At 40.9% G+C, this 21,793-nt stretch overlaps 2 protein-coding genes across 3 annotated transcripts; one reads left to right on the top strand and one right to left on the bottom strand.

Annotated features, from left to right (window-relative positions):
• Positions 1 to 13,045: 13,045 nt before the first annotated feature.
• LOC121853448 lies at positions 13,046 to 18,133 on the bottom strand. Of its 2 annotated transcripts, none has more exons than XM_042347589.1 (3): positions 18,053 to 18,133; positions 13,801 to 13,965; positions 13,046 to 13,536 (listed from the first exon to the last, which is right to left on the bottom strand). In XM_042347589.1, exons 2-3 carry the CDS (start codon positions 13,957 to 13,959, stop codon positions 13,231 to 13,233), a joined length of 465 nt encoding a protein of 154 aa, XP_042203523.1. In that variant the 5' UTR covers positions 13,960 to 13,965; positions 18,053 to 18,133; the 3' UTR covers positions 13,046 to 13,230. The 2 variants fall into 2 exon arrangements, with proteins under 2 accessions (XP_042203523.1, XP_042203522.1); XM_042347588.1 differs by lacking the exon at positions 18,053 to 18,133 and adding an exon at positions 16,233 to 16,350.
• A 300-nt stretch (positions 18,134 to 18,433) lies between these two features.
• On the top strand, positions 18,434 to 21,793 carry LOC121853602 (guanine nucleotide-binding protein subunit alpha-11-like). Its single transcript, XM_042347855.1, has 2 exons — positions 18,434 to 19,166; positions 19,341 to 21,793. The coding sequence occupies exon 2, from the start codon at positions 19,450 to 19,452 to the stop codon at positions 20,572 to 20,574; it is 1,125 nt and encodes a 374-aa protein (XP_042203789.1). The 5' UTR covers positions 18,434 to 19,166; positions 19,341 to 19,449; the 3' UTR covers positions 20,575 to 21,793.

Here is a 21,793-nt window from a genome sequence, read left to right as displayed (position 1 = left end):
TAAAGTATTTTGAAAATAAGTTTACGAAAGGAAAAAATACGATAACCGTTTCTGGCGTCAAGTAAGAATTAACCACTAACGTCAAGAATTGACCACAAACGCTAATATATATACATATACATACATATATATATATATATATATATATATATATATATATATATATATATATATATATATATATATATATATAAAGAGGAGAACCAGGGAAAACATAACCATCTTGACCAAGTTGGGCTTCTTTTAATCGCTAACGTTTTGGAAATAATCATTTTCCATCATCAGAGCCTAAAACAAAGAACAAAAGTTTTGAAAAAGTTAAAAAAATACAGGTGATATACAATAAAAACAATATTATACGAAAATTTACCTTCGATAAAAAAAAAAGCAATCCAATTCAAAACCGACGAGACCTTCAAAGCTTCGTTATAAAACTACGCTTTCCACGTAAGTGCGGCTCGTGAAAAATAAAATGGAGGGACTGCAAGCCTCACACCGAGTCCCCACCAAACAATAAGCATGGAAAGCAGAATAAAGTATTTGCCTCGTCACAACCACAGAGCCATTCACATTTCTGATAAACACTGATGTTAAACTGGCGTGTATATTCTTTGTTCCTGCTTGTACTGTTCTGAAATTCCATGCTTATTGTTTGGTGGGGACTCGGTAACTGAGCACCATCCATTTATTTACAGCCACCACGCCTGTAACAAGTCCATTGCTGAAGTTATATATATATATATATATATATATATATATATATATATATATATATATATATATTATATATATATATATATATATATATATATATATATATTGATATATTCATTTAACTTACAAAAAATAATACGCTGCGTCAATATTATTCAACGTGAGTGGGAGAAAGTAGGGATCCAGCGCGGTGGGCGGAGCGCGGTGTGTGGACCCCGTAGATTGCATCACTCAGCGCGGGAAAACTCGAAGTCTCGCAGTAAAACGCAGCTCCCGCCCTTGCTTTGGTGTTTCACTCCACCCTTGACTTATCTCTGATGTTATAAACTCTAGTTCATATGATTTTCCTCCATACAATACCGAGGCTCTAAAATGATTGTACGGGCGTAAATTTCCTTCTAGAACATGAAATACCGGTGTTAATTGAACTCTTTTTTATATAATTTAGAAAATTCAATAAAGTCTAGAAATTTAAGCCACAATTCATTTCACATCAGTAGTTTAGATACCACTTATTTTCGTCCTCGTCAACCGTCACCCAATGATCTGATCTGATCCAACTTTCTGCCTCATTTACACACAATTGCAGGGTCTCAATTGTTTGTCTCTATCTCGTTGTGTAATTATAACAAATCCGTAAATAATAATCTATATATAAATACCAGCTTCACATCCTATTTAGACACATATAGTTTTAAAACATGTAAATTAATTCCCAATATTTATACTGGAATTGATAAAAATGGATACAAAATCCAATAGTAACAAGACGCCTCACCTGCTGCGACCACCCTTGACCGCTTCTCCTCGCCGAGTCGTGTCACTGTCATTGGCGGGAATTTCAAAGGCCTAATAAGGCGGAAAATGTATCATATACAAATATGTACGTATCTCAAGAAATGTTGATCAGTTTGATAATAAAAATCAATTTAATAAAATATTTTGATAACTTGGAAACAAGTTTACTTAATTAAAAATAAAGAAGCAGTGAAATGAATATGATAAAAAAAGGAACCATGATATCAGTCGCCAACGTAATCTTATAATATCCGAGCAGGATAGGACTCGTAGCAACGGATTTAAATTGGATAAGTTTAGGTTTAGGAGGGAGATAGGTAGGAACTGGTTCACAAACAGGGTGGTGGACGAATGGAACAAGCTTAGCAACTTTGTAGTAAGTGTTGGAACGCTGGAAAGTTTTAAAGATCGATTCATGGATGATAGAGAGTGGTAGTAACTCTCGACAGGAGCTGCCATGCACAGGTCAACCGGCCTATTGCAGACTCCTTATTTTCTTATGTTCTTATGGTGGTGAAGTGATTATGGTGAAGTGTTTGTGGTGATGGTGGTGAAGTGATTGTGGTGATGGTGGTGAAGTGTTTGTGGTGATGGTGGTGAAGTGTTTGTGGTGATGGTGGTGAAGTGTTTGTGGTGATGGTGGTGAAGTGTTTGTGGTGATGGTGGTGAAGTGTTTGTGGTGATGGTGGTGAAGTGTTTGTGGTGATATTGGTGAGTGATTCTGGTGAAGTGATTCTGGTGAAGTGATTGTGGTGGAGGTGGTGAAGCAGTTGTGGTGAAGTTATAGTGGTGAATTGATAATGATAGAGTGATTGTGGTTAAGTGATTGTGGCGGTGGTGATGAGAAAGTTGCAACAGCACCTTTTGCATTAAATAAATAGTCACCCAAATGAATAACACCAAATTATTCACTAAGTTATTAAACAATGACTTGGTAGTTGTTCACGTTATACGCGGCTCAAACTCTCTCAGAAGTCGAGCGAGGTCACCTGACTAATCAAAACACTGCTTGACGCCCGCTTCTCCGCTCACACGCTCGGAGGAGAGGGGCCAGAGTCTTACCACTAGTTAAGGGGTGAATATGTAACTTAAGTGTTCATTATATAAGTGTACTCAAAACACTTCCCTGGAGATAATTCACAATAGATTCTCTCCCAAACTAAGTGCTGTGTTATAATTACTTCAACAATAAAGAAAAAACCCAAAAGAAGTGTTTACCTCAGCCTGACACTTAAGAGTTCCAGAACTTATTTAAAACAATTAATGCGATACACTGTAATGACCACGGTCTTACACGTCAGTTAGCGCCAAAATCAAATGATTCATATTACGCTCAATAGCCCACAAAACATGTAACTCGGCTTTCGTTTGAGTCCTCCATCTGAGGAGTCCGTTTTCTCATCACTTCAAGACACCTCAGTCCTCCGTTATCCCATTTTCTCTGACTTACTGTAACCAACCTCTCTATAAAATGAATTTGAGTGTGAGAGAGAACACCTTTGTTTTGAGTCAACTTAGATATGTCTGTTTACAGTTGGAACAATCAAGATCCATTGTGAGTGGGGTAAAACGCTTCAACTGTCCTTATCGTTAGTAGAACGTGTCAAGTACGTGAGTGTCGAGTTTGCCAGCTAGAGTGGCGTATTTTATGTCGTCCGTGGGGGCATCCATGAGTTTCTGATCGCGCCTGAAGTTATATCATTTTGTCGCCCCGACATCAGAGAATCTGATGTTTATAGTTTAATTAGTGTCAGTTGTCTATTTAAGAAAGTCATTGATCTCCTGAACTATTCTGTCAACTGGTATAATCTCCAAGATCTAGCGCCTCCCCGTGAATAGCGCCTTGTTCGCCTCAGGCCTGAGCTTGCAGAATTAATGTTATCGACGCGTATATTCCACCTTTTCCTGGCAAGCTCAACCTCTGATTAGATTATATGAATAGACAGGAAATTACCCTGATCAAGAACACCGGAGTTCATAACCAAGTATACAGTGATCCAAAATGGTAGAGAAGTTATGTTGTTGGTAAGATCGACCCTTCTGGTATGAATACGGAGGCCCAAGCTGCCCCACGGGTGCACGTAAATACCTCTACACGAGGGAGAATCACGCATTCGTGACTCTTCCTCAACGTCTCTCTAGGTATGTTAACGTGTGTTCCCCGCCGCCTATTAATTCAGTTTAACTTAGTCAATTTTGGTGAATATCAGTGCTCATGTGTTAACATAGTGAATTCTGTGCCAATTAAGTCGAGCAACGTAGAGATTTAGATATCGTCTGAACCGTTGCCAGGCGTATGTTTTGTATAGTTGAAGTTAGACCTTGACGCATTCGTGACTTCCTCAACGTCTCTCCAGTGTGTTGAGCTGAATACTCATCGGCTAACGTGGGGCGGTAACCGGGTTGGACGATACCGTTGATTCGACAGGATTGAACTGGGAAGTCCGTTTCCTGCAAATCAGGCGCCTACTCCCTGAGCGTGTGTCGGTCTACAACCGACCCCTAACAGTGATCTTCATTTGTTGTAGAGACCAGCGTTACCCTGGGGCACTCCTCACAGTTACATAGGCCAAGTATTATGGTATCTTGTTTGGGGGATAACTAGCAGAAATATAGTATCCCAGGTTAAGTATTGAACCACTGAATGAGAGTTAAAAGTGCCATGTCGTTCCTTGTGAATTAACAGGAGGTATTGTATGTTGAGATAATTGTGGAGTTGTCCAGTGTGCTATGTATTCATTGGTAGTGACCATGAAATGATAATCTGAGAGTATAATGATATAACCAAGAAGTGAAGAGTTAATTTGCTACTTGGTAAGGTAAGACCTGAGGGTCCAGTGATATCTGGTGTATACCCAGTACTGACTATCATTTGGCAGAGTGACAATACCACAATTGTCGATTGAAGTAATAAGAATTTGGAGGTATTTAATGAGGTAATAAGTTCTTGAAGTGTTTGATGACTTAAGAAATAAATTGCAGTTCTGCTTTGTCTGAGTGAATCTAAGATGCATCTTATCTAATCACTGTTATACTGCCAGATTCTGGGGTCACTAAGTCTAAGGGGATAACTTAACTCTAATCTTAATTTCTAAGGGTCGCTGCCACCAGACCCCCTCTGGACAGCATGTAGCTCGTTAGGTAGTGGGCAGAGTGGACTAGGCATTGGGTTAGGTTTTCCATTGACCAGATCGATAAGGGTAAAGAAGGGTGAAACCATAACATGTCTTAATTGATTTATTTCTTATAAAACATACTGGTAAAAAACACGTACAACCACACTGTGGACCATAATTCCAAGGCCTGTCCCAGGGTATAGCACTGGCGCCTCTAACAACTGCTGTTGTGGTCGGTTACACTCCGACCCGAGATGGGTTTGGGGTCCTCGGCCCACGAGGTAGAGTAGAGCCGATTAATCATGCCGAATCAGCGCCATCACTCCTATATTGACCACTGCTGGGTATCCATCGGCTCCGAGCGACCAGTGGGTTTCAATTAAGCCCACCCTCGACCTGGAGACAAACAGGAATCAGCGTCAGGGAACCAGAAACATGACAACACCAACAAACTCTCTTGTCTAGACGACAGACGTATTTGCGTTATATTATTTCTACACTGGGTGAATGACAATTCAACTGTTAAATCATGAACACTGGTGAACACTGATAATCACTACAATTGACTGAATTCACTGAATGGCTAGGAAACACAGAACATACCTGGAGACAAACGGGGATCAGCGTCAGGGGACGCGCTCCCTGGCCATCTTGAGCTTATATACCCCTGAGTTGCCAGTGATCGCTACTCACGCAATGACAATAATCACAAACAAACTAACTGTTACTCATTCAAAGATGACCCTCAGTTGACAAAGGTCTGGCGAATTACTAAAGTTGATTTAAACAGACTAATTCAAGGTTGCGTTTGCCAGCAGAGAGTGCAATAAACGTAGTGACAACTGTGTTCGAAAGCGGGACTTACTGAGAGTGATCCTGGGGGTAAAACACGCTCCTGAGATTCTACAAGCGCGGTGGATTTGAATATTATGTAGCGTAATATGAATTAAAACGGGTTTTTAGGAATGACAATGAGGTGCGCAGTACACTGTTAATAAATATTGAATTAGTAATCTACGTCTACGAGTATCACCACTCTATCCTTTCCCACATTGGTTCTCAGAAAATAACTAACTCACGTGCCTAGAAGCTCGCTACCTAACAGTTAACTAAGAGATGTTATATTCTAGAAAATCCTGGGTGGTGGCAGGTCTACCGGTGTAAGTATAATAAGTGTGGTAATAAGAAAGACATGGTTTCCCAGGTTAATCCATGGTTTAGAATATAACTAGAACCAAATATATGGAAGAGATCATAATATATGAAAGGAAATTTAAAAAAAGAACATTGACTTGGAAAACATAAGCAGAGAAGCATAAGAGTTACTTATATAAGAATATAAGGCATATAGAGATAAAGAACATATAAGAATATAAGCAAGAATATATAAAAGTAAGTATGTATGTAAAGAACTGAAGAAGGATAAGTATATATAACAGGATACTCATTGGAAAGAATGCTACAGAACAAATAAGTATATGAATAAATAGAATACTAACAGAAAAATAATATCTATATGGTAAATTATTAAAAAGAGAAAACTCGGCCCGTTACAACACAACAGGTATTACAAAGTGAAAAGAACATAAGGAGTCTGCAATAGGCCAGTTGGCCTGTGCATTGCAGCTCCTATCGAGAGTTACTACCACTCTATCATCCATGAATCTATCTAGCCTCCTTTTAAAACTTTCCAGCATTCCAGCACTTACTACAAAGTTGCTAAGCTTGTTCCACTCGTCAACCACCCTATTTGTGAACCAGTTCCTTCCTATCTCCCTCCTAAACCTAAACTTATCCAAATTAAATCCGTTGCTACAAGTCCTATCTTGCCCGGATACTATAAGAACTTTATCTATATCTCCTTTATTGATTCCTTTCACCCACTTAAATACTTCTATCTTATCTCCCCGCACTCTTCGTCTTTCTAGGGAATGCAAGTTTAGTTTATTTAACCTATCTTGATATGGAAGGTTTCTAAGTCCCGGAATCATTTTTCGTCATTCTTCGCTGCACCGACTTCATTGAATTGATATCCATTCTATAATAAAGGCACTAGAACTGAACAGCATAATGGAGGTGCGACCTGACTAGCGCAAGATATAGTTGCAATAAGACCTCTGCACTCTTATTACTTACACTTCTAGATATAAAACCTAATACTCTGTTTGTAATGGCCCATGTTTCATAAACATAAGAATTATATAAATGGGTTAATTACATTTGATTTATACTCTGATTCATCCCCTGTAACTTTCCACTGGTTATGAGGTGACATGTTCAATGCACGTGATAAGGTGTGCCCACGGGAAGCTGCGTCATACTATGCTGAGTAAAGGCGTAAAGTAGCCGGCTCCTAGCCACCTAAAGCGGGCAGTAGCTTGATATCCTTGACTAGAGGAAGACGTTATTTGAGAGCCGCAGTGGATGGCTCCGTCTTCCCTCGAGGGAGGACGATGCGTCTATTCCGTTCTCCCTCGATGGGTCCCTACTCAGTCTCACTCACAAACTTGCATCGAAACGACGTTGATTCACGTCTATTTACATAGACGCCGTCCTTTCTTATCACACTCATAAATAGTGGAACTTACTGTTGATCTACACTCAGGAATTATACAAATAATACTTTTTAATAAAAGAAGAAACTTCAATTGGGTTTCCTTACTAAAGCCTAATAATAATATACATGAACCAACCTGGTTAACTTTGACTTAACCAGCCGGTTCATGTTTGCCTTATTTCGAACATTAACGCACTGTTTTCTAGGCTGTAGGTCAGTGCTTACAAGTACCCCTAAGACTCTTTCACAAGTCGACTTCTCTAGGTTGATGTTGTTAAGGCTGTGTATATTGACAGTATTTGTTCTTCCAATATTAAGTACGCTGCACTTGCTGGTGTTGAATTTCATTTGACATTTTACTGACCACTCTTGCAGTTTATTTAAATCCTCCTGTAGTGCATTTGAATGCTTCCCTGAATTAATCTGCCGCCCTATTTTGGTGTCATCCGCAAATTTCCTTATGTCACTGCTGATCCCATTATCTAGATCGTTTATGTAGATTATGAACAAGAGTGGGCCCAGTACTGACCCCTGGGGAACCCCACTGGTTACACAGCCCCACTCAGATTTAACACCATCTAAGCTGACCCTCTGTGTTCTTTCGGTGAGCCATGATTTTATCCAATTTAAAACTTTCCCCTCGATACCATGAGCCTTAACTTTTCTCAGAAGCCTCTGATGCGGTATTCTGTCAAACGCTTTGCTAAAGTCTAAGTAAATAACATCGTAATTTTCGTCATTATCTACTACCTCGAAGACTTTCCTAAAAAAAACGGCAGCTGATTTTTAGACAAGATTTTCCCCTTGTAAGCCCTTGTTGAGAATCGTAGATTAATTTGTTTTCTCTAAATGCGATCGGATGTTATTTGCTATAATTGATTCAAGAAATTTCCCCACTACTGACGTCAAACTAATCGGCCGGTAATTTGACGCTGATGTTCTGTTGTACTGCGCAGCTCATTGTCATTCCTAAAAACCCGTTTTAATTCATATTACGCTACATAATATTCAAATCCACCGCGCTTGTAGAATCTCTGGAGCGGGTTTATCCTCGCGATCCCTCAGTAAGCCCCGCCTTCGTGAAGACGGTTATCAATGCGTTGTTTATTCCACTTTCTCCTGGGAAGCTCAATCTTGAATTAGTCTGTGTAAATCAACCCAAGTAATTCGCCAGACCTTTGTCAACTGAGGGTCGTCTTTGAATGAGTAACAGTTAGTTTGTTTGTAATTATTGTCATTGTGTGAGTGGCGATTACTGGCAACTCAGGGGTATATAAGCTCGAGACAGCGAGGAAGCAGCGTTCCCTGACGCTGATTCCCGTTTATCTCCAGGTATGTTCTGTGTTTCCTAGCCCTTCAGTTAATTCAGTCAATTGTAGTGATTATCAGTGTTCACCAGTGTTCATGATTTAACAGTTGAATTGCCATTCACCCAGTGTAGAAGTAATATAACGTAAATACGTCTGTCGTCTAGACAAGAGAGTTTGTTGGTGTTGTCATGTTTCTGGTTCCCTGACGCTGATTCCCGTTTATCTCCAGATCGAGGGTGGGCTTAATTGAAACCCACCGGTCGCTCGGAGCCGGTGGATACCCAGCAATAGTCAATATAGGAGTGATGGCGCTGATTCGTCATGATTAATCGGCTCTACTCTACCTCGTGGGCCGAGGACCCCAAACCCACCTCGGGTCGGAGTGTAACCGACCACAACAACAATTGTTAGAGGCGCCAGTGCTATACCCTGGGACAGGCCTTGGAATTATGGTCCACAGTGTGGTTGTACGTGTTTTTTTTACCAGTGTGTTTTATAAGAAATAAATCAATGAAGACATGTTATGGTTTCACCCTTCTTTACCCTTATCGACCTGATCAATGGAAAACCTAACCCAATGCCTAGTCCGCTCTGCCCGCTACCTAACGAGCTACATGCTGTCCAGAGGGGGTCTGGTGGCAGCGACCCTTAGACATTAAGATTAGAGTTAAATTATCCCCTTAGATTTAGTGACCCCAGTCTGGCAGTATACTGTCACCCTTTATAAATATGGGTACTACATTTGCCTGTTTCCACAAGTCTGGCACAACTCCCGTGTCTAATGATTTTGTAAATAAATTTACGAGGGGGTCCGCTAATCTGTTCCCTACACTCTGTCAAGACTCGAGGTAAAATTTCATCCGGCCCTGGGGATTTTGTCTTCTTTAATTTATTTATCTTAAGAACATCCTCTTTTCTGATAGTGATATTCTTTAATTTCTCTTCTTCATTTCCCTAAATATCAGTGAATATCTTGCGAAGGTCACAAATATTTTTTCCCAACACAGTAAATACGGTGATAATGGAAAGTAAACTATTTATTTGACCATTATACTTCACCTGACTATAATAATTTATGGCACAAAAGTATATTATTCTACTTGTCGAAAATATCACCTTTACACTGGTGATTGGAGGTTGGCAAGTGAGTTACCTACCACCACCACAGACACTTCCCCACCGCAACCAACACAGACACCTCCCCACCACCACTATAAACACCTCCCCACCACCACTATAAACACCTCCCCACCACCACCATTCCTCCACAGTGACCAACTGATGTACTCAAGATGGATCTGATTGTTTCTGGCTACAATATTTGACTGTCAGGTGAACAAGGTAACACCGCCTCTTACACTGGGATTCAAAACGCTCATGGAAATCGTGTTTGGTTTAAACAAGATAAACTTATGAAATCACGAAGATATGGCAGCAGCCCATCTTATATCACCTGAAGATTAACCACGCTAACACCCACCCCCCCACCACCAAGAGTGGCACTTCTGTGTATAAGAAGTAAAATCTGATTGAGTGCCTAATCTTCACGTGATGGCTAATGTCGAGCCGAGTTTGGCTGCGCTGAGTGGTTAGTTGCTTATATTGTTACATACATTTTAGCCTAAAAGTGCTGTTTACATTTTGTTCCCGACAATCATAGACCACTTAGAACACTTATGAATACACAAATGAAGACTGAAGGCATAATGTACACAGTTAAGACATCTCTATTACGCCGACTGGGAACAACCACTTGTAAGGTTTGATCATGGACACGATTAGGTGTTAATCTAATGTTCATAATCCTCTAAAGCCGTGTTAAAGGACTCCGTACAAAGGCTAAACCGGACAATGGTCTAGCTAGGGCAGAAGATCGGATTAATCAGCGTGGGTGGTCGCCTTGTTCTGGTACCTAACCTTAAACTCCTACAACCAAATCACGTTGAAATGGATTTCTACCCCAGTGAAGCTGTCAAGATCATTCACTATAATTAAGTCCCAGTCATCAACATTTCTATACAATTAATGGGCTATCGAATTGACGTAGATTGGAGAGAGAAATAAGTTGTAAGGGCAATATACACAGCGACATACCTTATATTTTTCAACACCAACACACATATGATGGCGTCTGTATTTTATAATCCTTGACAACTGGATGTATTAATTTAGGAACATTTTGTAAACGTTAACTTCCGTCACACATCCATTAATCGCATCGACCGTCTCACTACTGGCCGGCTCCCTCCCTCCACGTCTGTCTGTCCCTGGTCTAAAGTTCACCCACATCTTCACCACACACTGAACCATCTCCAGTACGAACATACGCTCTTGTGGTGTTGAAGCACATGATATAAAGCGTCACTTGCGAACCTTAGTAATAACACTTAATCGGATGGCTGGCGTGGCCATATTTGTTTTGCTTAATTTGACACCATAAGAAAGTACTGATACCTTCCAAAGTGACAACTGAGAGCTCGACTCCCAGACACTGAACCACCCGATCGAAACTTCTATCTAACCGACGCTCTTGTAATGATAAGGACCGGATATTACATGTAAATACTCACTAACAGAAAAACTGAGTTGCTTCTGCAGGAAATAATGGGAAACGTTTTATATTCAGCTGATCAACAAAAATCACAGATGGTTCAGAGAAATGTGGCTCCAAGCTCGACTCCTGATTCAGCGCTTCGTTTGTGGTGCCCAGCCACTCAGAACTCTCGATACAGATTCAGCGCTTCCTTTGTGGTGACCAGCCACTCAGAACTCATGATACAAACGACAGGTTCACATATCCCCATAGGTAGAGGTTCTGCATGATGAATACATTCTGAATAAATTACACGTAATGGCATGTAGATAATCAGAATTTATTGCATATGCCAAACAAAGATTTTCATTTGGTGTATTACGATATATTTATTTTTATGAGAAAATCTACAAAATGGCGTAAACGAACCTAAATAACCACTAATTTGTACCAACAGACACTGCTGGTAGTCAAGGCGGGCGGGGGAGAGGGCTCAGGGGTGGTAATGTGTGGTGTGTGTGACGATGATGATGATGATGATGATGAATGATAATGATGGCGTATAAGTGATGACGACTATATATACTTGTGACACTTGCCAGATGCTTCTGGTGTCATTGTACAGGGGTACCTAATGACAGCACTAGGATCCCGCTTCCTCTATCAAGGAATAAACAATTGAAATTTAATTGAATTGATCCAAGTGACGCGCTAGATATTTACACTATCAAGGGCAAATAATTATATCGGAAATGTTGGTTAGTGATCCCATGACATAATTTACTTCAGCAATAGCAGCATATGGGACCCGGTGACGATACCTACCACTCTTCCCCAAACAAAAACTTCAACTGAACAAGGTGTTTAACATGAAATAACCAGGCCGATAACCCTCATGTATTTATGTATGATTTTTACTCAATAAATTCATACTAAATCAAGGTCCCAGTACAGGTGGATAAGTACCCCGCACTGCAACAACAATGTACCGATACTAATTTTTGGATTTATTCATATATCCACATATTAGCTCAGGTTAATAGCCATCTTAATAGCAGTATTATATGTCTATCCACATGATAACTTTGGTTAATAGCCATCCTAATAGCAGTATTTTCTGTCCGAGCCACGGCATCACAACTCCCGTACACACGGCTGAGAGCTACACTACCGCCTCCTCCTTCCTAGACGCATCAAACACGAGGTAATCCACAAACAGCAAAAGTAAAACATGGAAATAGCGATCAAATACTGTATGACCACACACACACACATATTGCCTCCACCACTGCCGTAACTCTAATGATCACTGGCGAGTGGCGAACCCGAAGTGCTTCGATTCCTTAATTCATTGGTTCGCTTTACTGATTCATATGAAAATAATCGACTGGACGGCGGAAAGAACACCATACACGATTGGTCCGTCATCTATAATCTCATTAGTTTTCTTAAATCACTTCTATCCACCATTAGCTAAAATAAAATTGATAATTATTAACGAAAGTTAGTCATGAGTTTCGAAGCTTCGTCAATGATCCGCTCTTACGTCACTAAACTAGTCCACAACCAAACAAGCAGTTGGCTTCCACGGTTAGCATAAGCGTAATACTTCCATTACTTTTTTTATTATTATTACTATTATTATTGTCTATAAACTTCAATTAAGTCGCCCCTTGACTACCTATAGTATAAGCTAGGCAATTCCTGTAGGGGGAGGGATATAAAATTTGCCCCACTTAAGAGTTTAATAAAAAAACAAACAAATATGAAGCACTATGAGTGTATTGTATGTGGAGATTAAAGATTCACATGGTATACTGTGCGTGTAAACTGAGAATATGAACAAGTACTGTGTGTACTTGTACTGTACAGTACTTTTTTATAAAGGTCGGTTTCTTGGGGCTCATAGACGCTCTTTAAAATTTCTTGGTACACTAACACACATACACACGAGATAAAACAAAATAACATAATATGATAAAAAAGAATATCGACAACCGGGAAATTTCAAGAGTTATGGTATTTGTTATTTTAGTGAGCTGTGGCGAATTATTTCATCACATGATATTTATTCAGTAAAGTTGTCAAATGACATTAGATGGATAGATATTCAGTAAAATTGCCAAACTAGATACAGGTAGATCGATATAGATATTCAGTAAAAAAAAAAGTTAATGGACTGTATGGTGTGGCCTGGATACATCAATAGTCATCTTGGTCTCTGAAAAAGGACTTGTAGAGAGCTGCTGGATGCATAAAGGTCGAGGTTGCTGCTCTCTTGTTTCTGTTGCTGCCTTCCTCCACGGCATCCATGTCCTCGTCTTCACCGACACCCACACCGTCATCGCCCTCGTGCAAACTTGCCCGGAAGATGGCGGTGAGGTCCTTTGGATCGATTCCTCCCAGAGGATGGATGGCTTCAGGAGGTAGGTCTCCGACAGTGTGTTCCTCCGTGACTTCAACCCACGGAGATGATCGTATCTTAGGTAGATCGTCGTCTCCTGTATCCTGCAACACAGAGACAACCAACCATGTGATGTTGTGCTTGAATACGAACCCTCTGTATTCTTATTCTTTATTTAAGGTCATGGAACATACAGTAGGCCTACATACATATGCCTCTCCTCCCCATTTTTCAAAACAAAGCAGGGGCGATACACCCACTTCCTGCTCCTACCCACCACCACCACTACCCCTTTATCCTCCTACCCACCTCTCACCACCACCATTTCCACTTCCATAACAATATTAAGCCACACACGACCAACCTACCTCTTCCTCCCCATTCACATTCATCATCTGCCGTATCTGATCCAAGTTGTGGCCGACCAGAAGGTTTACGGCCTGGTCTGGCGTGGCAGGGGGTGCGTCTGGTTCATGGGACATCACCACCTTGGATGTTAGCGCCAGCTGGAGGAGGAACCACCCCATTGTTACCTGTGGAGAGGTGATGGCTATTATTAGGTATTGTTGGGAGTGTTAGTACTAGCAGTATGATTACGTATTATTATTATTACGGTAATTCTGGAGTAGATGGCTAACGCCAGAACGTGTTCAATTTCGTAAAATTTTCCACATGTTCTTTGGATGATAGTAAGTAAAAAAAAATAACATAGGACAATGCACAGAACCTAATAGAACCTCACCTAACGTGACCTGACCTAAGGAGACTGCTAGTACCAGAATCCATAGTACGATTTCGTTAATTTTTTCCACAAATGTTCTGGGTGTGATAATAAAAGCGATACAACAATGTAGAGAACGCGAAGAAATTAATTATATACCGTAAATATTTCTCTGAAGATTCTTCCGTGTTGGGGCGTCATTTCGTATGCTCTTTATGCAAGAGCCGTAACACTAGCATTTTTTTCCGTCAACTTTCCCAGTTTCCGTCGTTTTTTCAGCGTATTGTCAATTTTTCTGGTCCGTCTCGTTCAGACGAAACGTTTCATTTCCGCCTGACTGGCTTGCGGAAATTTCTGTGGTCAAGATCTATACTCGACAATGAGGATCCTGTATTAATATAAAATAAATATTGAACTATGTTAAATAACTAAATTTAATTTTAAAAGTATTCAGTATCGGATTAAAAAAAACATGTTTACCGGGTAAGTGATTTTTTATTGATGTTGATATTCGTAAATACAGCTGATATGTTTGTTTACATTGAGCCGTGTGTTCAACTTCACGGTCTGCTTATTCCTGTGTGACACACCTGTCCACAAGGGAACCCAAGGGAACCCAAGGGACGATATTATACGGCACAGTAAAAAAAACGAAGAGGAAGGCATACAACGCCATCTTTGCTTACAATTGACGAACGCTGAAAGATTGGCGAGTTAGTATGACAGGACGCGCTTAGAACATGACTAGTTTAATAAAATTTAGTAATTTACGCAATAAAATGACAGAAAAAGTGCTAGTGTGACGCCGCCTCCGCTCAGCCCGAGCGTGTTCTCACGCCCACAAAAAACCTAAATTACACCATGCCTCTTCAAGAAAGTTGCATTATTGGTACCAGATATCAAAGTAAGTACCAAGTACTTTCTGTTTAATATGGCGGGGGGTCTGAGGGTCCACCCCGCGGCTAGGAAGTTAAGTAGGTTTCTTTGGTTTGTTAGTCCAGGTTCTGTTAGGTTTTATGCGTTGTCGTGTCGTTGTTGTTTTACTATCATCTAAAATACAACTATGGAAAAAATGTACGAAATTGAGCTACGTGTTCTGGGGTTAGCCATATGTTCCAGGATTATTATTATTATTATTATTATTGTTGTTGTGGTTGTGTACTTGACACAAGTCAGGAGACAAATGATGGCATAAAATCTTTCGAAAGTTAAGGAAGACTCCTTATAAGTTAATCAGTAAGGCAGATGTTTTAATTTGATTTTAAGGAATATTTATCGTACGGGCGTTTGGGAATACCTTCCTTGGAACACATGACATTGGTGTGGTATTGTCTCTAATTTTGTGTCGAGTTTTCTTCTCATCAAATATTGATAAATAAAAATATTTGATTGATCAGATGGATTAGATTAATTTAGATAAACTAGATGGATTTAATAGATTGGATAGGTATATGTCCATTTATTCAGTAAAATCGGCATACAAATTCACATTGGTTCAGCATGTACAGTGTGGGTATACAAACTATATACTGTATACTACAGGTATATAAACTACAGTATGTACATATACGGTATATAAACAATATAGATAACACAGGTATACAAATATTATACACAAACAGTACAGAAATGCAAACAATAATAAAGCAGTACAAGTATATAAACAATAAACATCGACATTAAAGGTATACAAACAATATACACAGCCAGTACAGGTATACAAAAATTTACATAGACAGAACTGGTATACAAACAATTACAGCCAATATAATATGCAAACAGTAGACAGTACAGGTATATAAAATACACAAACAGTACGGGTATACAAACAGTGGTAAGTAATAAGTTAATTCAACCAAGGATAAGACCGATAATGCTGCGAAGAGGCCACAGTCACTGGTGTCCTCAAGTAAATAGATGTCACTTAATATTGTATCTGGACCATTTTTTGCTGTATATTTAAGTATGAGAATTTACTTTTGGTGATCGTCTTCAGTTGATGGTTGTAAATGAAGAGCGTTTAACTTTACCAACGAATTAATGAAGTTTTGCCTGCTTGAAATTGATATTATTACTTACAGTTTTCCCCGTCATGTTCCCAGGATGTCAGTGAGACGCCGGTGATGGGTTTGGATGCAAGCTGTGTGTTGTGGGGGATAAGCTAAATATTATGCACCCTGGGGCACTGAACCGCTCACAGTACGGGGAAATGCGTGACGTTAGTGGAGATATCGCATTCGCCATGACTAGAAACACTAAAATTATATATGCGTATAATTTATTTAAGTTCCTTCATAATAGTTGGCTCATTAACGTAATATATAGATCGTATTTCACGTTAATAGTGTAAAGAACAGCCAGGCTCATCCTAAAATAGGTTTAAATTGATTTTTAGATACTGAAGTAAGAGCGTGATGGCAGCGCGTAGGTTCGTCATTGGACATACGACCCGGGTTCCTCCCCTTATCCTGGCAGCGTCACCTCCCCCGGATCAACCTCAATTACTATTATTATTTTACCGCTTTCCGTCTCTCTCAATATCATTATACCATGACTTAATAACAGACTAAAGATTATTTTAAAATTCGATAAACGAATAAATCAAATTAGGTGTTATATTAGCGAAGAAATTGTGAAACGAAGTGAAAAAAGGGGCATCTAATCATCTTCCTCCACTGGTGCTATTGTATACAGTGCAGCCTTCCTGAGTGTTGTATATCTAACAAGTATGACCTTTTGGACGATATAGGGACATTTACTTGAGAAAAAATAAACATCTTATTCTATTATTGATTTTTTTGAGTTTGTATATAGCTGTACATGCCTTTCATTATACGTTTTTGATGACTTGTGAGGATAGTGATGGTGATTTAGTTACGGGGGTGGTAGTGTTAGTACTTGTGGTTATAGTGGTGATAGTGGTTGTAGTTGTAATGGTGATTTAGTTACGGTGGTGGTAGTGTTAGTAATTGTGGTTATGGTGGTGATAGTGGTTGTGGTTGTAATGGTGATTTAATTACAGGGGTGGTAGTGTTAGTAATTGTGGTTATGGTGGTGATGGTGATGATTGTGGCGGCGGTGGTGGTGGCAATAAGGGTAGTAGAGAACAAGTCCAGACGTCCTTGTAACATCTTCAAGGTGGTCAAGAAATATGGTCATGTTTATGTTGGTCCTACAAGTTCATGGTACTGTACTGCCAAATCTAACACCTGTGCTACCATTATTGATATACCGTATGTACTAACATTATACTGGTATCTGTCCTTGTACTGTACCTACACCAGTATCTGTTCCTGCACTAGTCCATATTTCAACACTAACAAGACGAAATGAAGAGAGTCAGGGGGAATCTGGTGTGTGGACGTTGAGTATGGGGTGACGGGGTGATTCCTGGGGTAAACGTTCTGACACTTGCACCTCCAACCACAACAAACTGAATGTTAAGTGTTACATGTTGGACATAATGTTGATGATGATGTTAGTTAGTCTTGTTGATAGTGTTGCTGGTGGTATATGACTATAATTTGATGTTAATTGATGTTATTGTCCAAAAGAACGTTTAAAATCTGAAAGTCGAGACGTAAGCTGTTCTGAGACGTTTGTCAAGAAAGGCAAAAAAACACATTAATAATATTACAATTTAACCTAATAAATGTTAATAATCTTATGGTTCTAAAGGCTTCGGGATATATTTGATAAATTTTAGTTTGCTGTGACGTTTCAAAAATTTGGTACATTATATCGTTCACGTCTTTTGAAGCATTATTTTGATCTGAATGTCTCGTTATGTACAAAACTTAGGTTGAAATATATTGTATGTGTCAAGTGTTGCTAGTGTATTCTCGAGTTAGTGTGTAAATGGTAACTCTGGATTGGCAATAATACTCATCGTTATTTACAGCATAGGAATAAGATGAAGATTCCCCTTCAAGCAGTACTTTTCCCTAGTGTCGTGCGGGCCGTGTGCCTCAGGGGTCGGGTTGGCCCCTCAAGTGTTAGTAAATATTCCCGGGTGCTGGGGATCTCCTGGCCCTTCAAATATTCAGCGTCCTGATTGGTCCCAATAGACCCTGACGTCACCACCCGGACACAACAAACACGTTGATTGGCCATAAATTGTGACGTCAGCAGCCGGATCCACCAACGGTAGTCATAAAATCCTTGGTCATTGGCAATGTTGCATCTCCGAGCTTATCTAGCGGTATAGTGTAGGGTGGCTGCCCCTATGGCGTATATTTAGCATTTATTGTCTTGCGTAAGACTGACTAAGAAGGGTGGAGCTGATACTCTGGATCGTAAAGGTTGGACATCGTGGCAAAAAGTAGTTTCTGTATTGTGACCGACAGACAGCGTAGCATCAAGGACATCCACACATACACACACACACATGTTACAGCACCGTCTTTACTCATTGTATATATATTTGGTTGTGAATATTTCATTGTAATAGACTCAGAAGATCATTTGGTAATATAACAGGAGCGTTGTCTGCAACGTTTTATTTAGAATAATTACCAAGTGAAATGTCAGGCGAGTTAACTATTGCACCCACTATTAGTGTTGCCAAAGTGAAAAAATTGTAAGTAAAACTAATTATGGCTAATATTGAGAAACCTGCAATGTCCGACTCTACGAAGTGAAACGGATGTATTTTACGAAGTTGCAATTAAAGGAAACAGCGTAAGTTATGGTAGAAAGTTGAAGCAAGGGAACTAAAGGAGGATATTATCATACATCAGGGTGGCCGTCTTGGGCGGTCAGAGTGGTTTTGTCGTCAACGTGATCACAGTGTGGTAAGACGGCGCTGGCTGCTCCGCCTGCCTCCACCTGCTGCTCCCTACAACCCACTCCTATCTCTCCCTCACTGTGGAATAGTTCAGAGGAAACCCGAGAGTGCTCCTGTGATGGGTGACAGCGAAAGGGGTTTGGATTACTCGGTGTGGGGGAGTTGAAGTCTTGCAGCCACGGAGGAGAGGCACCATCTTTGTTTGCCTGCACCGAGTCACGACCAGTGTAAGTGCGAGAATCCACGGATTAGTGTGATGGACTTCGGGTTTTCCACACAAAATGTTGAAAGTTGATAATATAAGTATTGTTGAAATTAAGAAAATAAATTAGACATATTTGATTTTTGTGTAGGCTGTGTATCGCTGCAACATTTGGATATATTTTTTTGTTTCGTTCTAGGTGGAGATTGTGGCAGCTTGGGTGTTGAGGGAGTGTAGCGTTGCCTGGGTAGTGAGTGACACAGGTGACGGCAGCCCCCACACAAGGGCTCCCCCACACAGCGTCGGTCATGGCGTGCCCACTGTCGTGTTACTGTGGACTAATGTGTCGTTGTGGGTGTATCCCCTCACCAGAGGTGCCCTCCATGACGTCAGGCGGGTCGCTGGGGCCAGATACACACCGCAGCCACACTGTTTATGTTTTGTTGCTCGGGGCGGCGGAGACTGGCAAGTCCACCATTATGAGGCAAATGAAAATCATCGACAGTGGTGGAATGTCGCCAGCCTCGCTACGCTCCTACACGCGGCACGTACTCAACAATGTTCTCACGTGCGTCACGCGGCTGATAGCTGCCGTCCAGGAAGCTGCTATTCCTTGGGGCTCGCCTGAGGCCGCCCATGCCGCCCACACCTTGGCTGCGGTGACACCCCCAGACTGGGGATTAACAGAAGAGGACGACAAGCCCGCGCTGATGCCCCAGGACCACGCTCACCTCATGCGTGTCTTGTGGGAAGACATAGCGGCCCAAGAGTGTTGGCAGCGGGCCAACGAGTTTAATCTGCCAGATAGTACTGCCTACTACCTGTCAGCCACAGATCGCCTGGCGAAGCAGCCGTACTTACCCACACAGGAGGACGTGTTGCAACTACGCATCCCGACTCGCGCTGCCACTGTCTTCGACTTCCACGACAGAAATTGGACCTTTCGTATAACGGACGTGGGGGGTCAACGCGGTGAGAGGAGGAGATGGCTTCGTCTGTTTGATGAGGTCAACGCCATCATCTTTTTGGCTGCGTTGAGTGAGTACGACCAGACGTGGAGTCAGGAGGAAGAGGGTGGTATGAACAGACTGGAGCTGTCGATGCAACTCTTCCGCGAGACTCTAAAATATCCGGGTTTCTGCAGAACCAGCATTATCTTGTTCCTCAATAAGACAGACGTATTGCAGAAAAAGATCAGCAGGTCTGACCTGAGCAAATATTTCCCAGACTACACAGGACCTCGAGGGGACGCGCGCGCCGCCACAGACTACATAAGGAACCGCTTTGAGACCGTCTCCAAGAACCGAGACCACGTCTTCCCCCACGAAACGTGTGCCACAGATACTAACAAGACGAGGTTCGTCTTCGCTGCTGTCAGAGAAAGTATTTTGTGGGATAACATAAGTCTTTTCATGGATCCTTTCCACACTTGACGTCTATTATTGATCTTTGGCGTCTGTTCTCAGTGGTTGAGATAAATGTGAACTAGTCTCGGTGAAATATTCCGTCATGGAAGAATCCTGGCCCACTGCCCCGCACTCCTCTCTGTAAACGACTTGGTTCTTGTCCTGTGATTACTACCTGTTGTGTTGTGCGAACTTGTTACTTATGTGTTGAAAGGTTAAAGTACAAGTTCTTTAATACTGTGCAATATGTCTAGCAGGTGTTGTGACCCTCTAGGAATAGTGTTGTGAGTTAAAGAAGGTGAAGCTTGAAAAGGTTTGCAGTAGGAATTGAGGAAGTAAGTGTAATGTTGGCAGTGAGATGTGATGCTGTGGAGGACACTGCCCACAGCGAGAGATGATGAAAAAGATATATTGATGTAAAAGAACTAGTTAGTGAAACAGGAAGTGTTTGAGTTGACGTCAACCGGTACAAAAAGTTGTAATGATGTGAGCATCCCTTTAAAAGTGATTCGATTAATTCATACGAGACGTAGTGTGTCTTAGGTCAGTGGACAGTCGAGTGCAGATCAGTGGTGTTGATCAAGTTAGCAATGATATTCTTGGTGGTATATTTAAGAGCATTGTTGTAATTGTCATGGGTTCTTGTTTTGAATACCGACTTTATGTGGTGCTGGCAGCTAACTCTAAACCGTCAACTGTGTGTGTGTGTGTGTGTGTGTGTGTGAGCAGGTATACATGAGGAGCAGCAGCGGGGTGTTGATAAGATGGGTACAGCCTCAGCATTACCTTTATCTTCGCTTCAATAATCCGACAAATTTTATTTAATTATTCCAAATCTATTTTTCCCAGGCGTTAAGTCAGTCTTCAGATGATATCCTTTACAGTTCGTATCCATCTCATTGTTGTATGTTAACTGAATTGTATACATACTATCTCATACTGTACATTTCTTTACCGTCTATTAGCATTTGTGTTCACTACTGTACTGCCTCTATAGCTATCCAGTGTTATGTTGAATTCACCAGGACGTGTGGAACAATTGTCTGGTCACCCTGAAGAATGTACTGTATTAGCGATGGTGATTCGGTGTAACGATGGTGGTACACTAACTATGGTGATTCGGTGTAACGATGGTGGTACACTAACGATGGTGATTCATTGTAACGATAATGATTTACAGTAGAGGTGACGTGTGGGATGGCGGGAGAAAGGTGATGACGAGGTACATCACGTTCTTTGTAGTGTG

Source organism: Homarus americanus, unplaced genomic scaffold (assembly GCF_018991925.1).
Source record: "Homarus americanus isolate GMGI-L3 unplaced genomic scaffold, GMGI_Hamer_2.0 scaffold4896, whole genome shotgun sequence".
Classification (NCBI taxonomy): Eukaryota; Metazoa; Arthropoda; class Malacostraca; order Decapoda; family Nephropidae; genus Homarus; species Homarus americanus.
This window is presented reverse-complemented; position numbering and strand designations above follow the sequence as displayed.

Coding starts and splice junctions, on each gene's coding strand:
- LOC121853602 (XM_042347855.1), top strand. CDS start 19,450: ATGGCGTGCCCACTGTCGTGTTACTGTGGACTAATGTGTCGTTGTGGG.
- LOC121853448 (XM_042347588.1), bottom strand. Junction 13,537..13,800: donor ATGTGAATGGGGAGGAAGAG/GTAGGTTGGTCG, acceptor TCTGTGTTGCAG/GATACAGGAGACGACGATCT.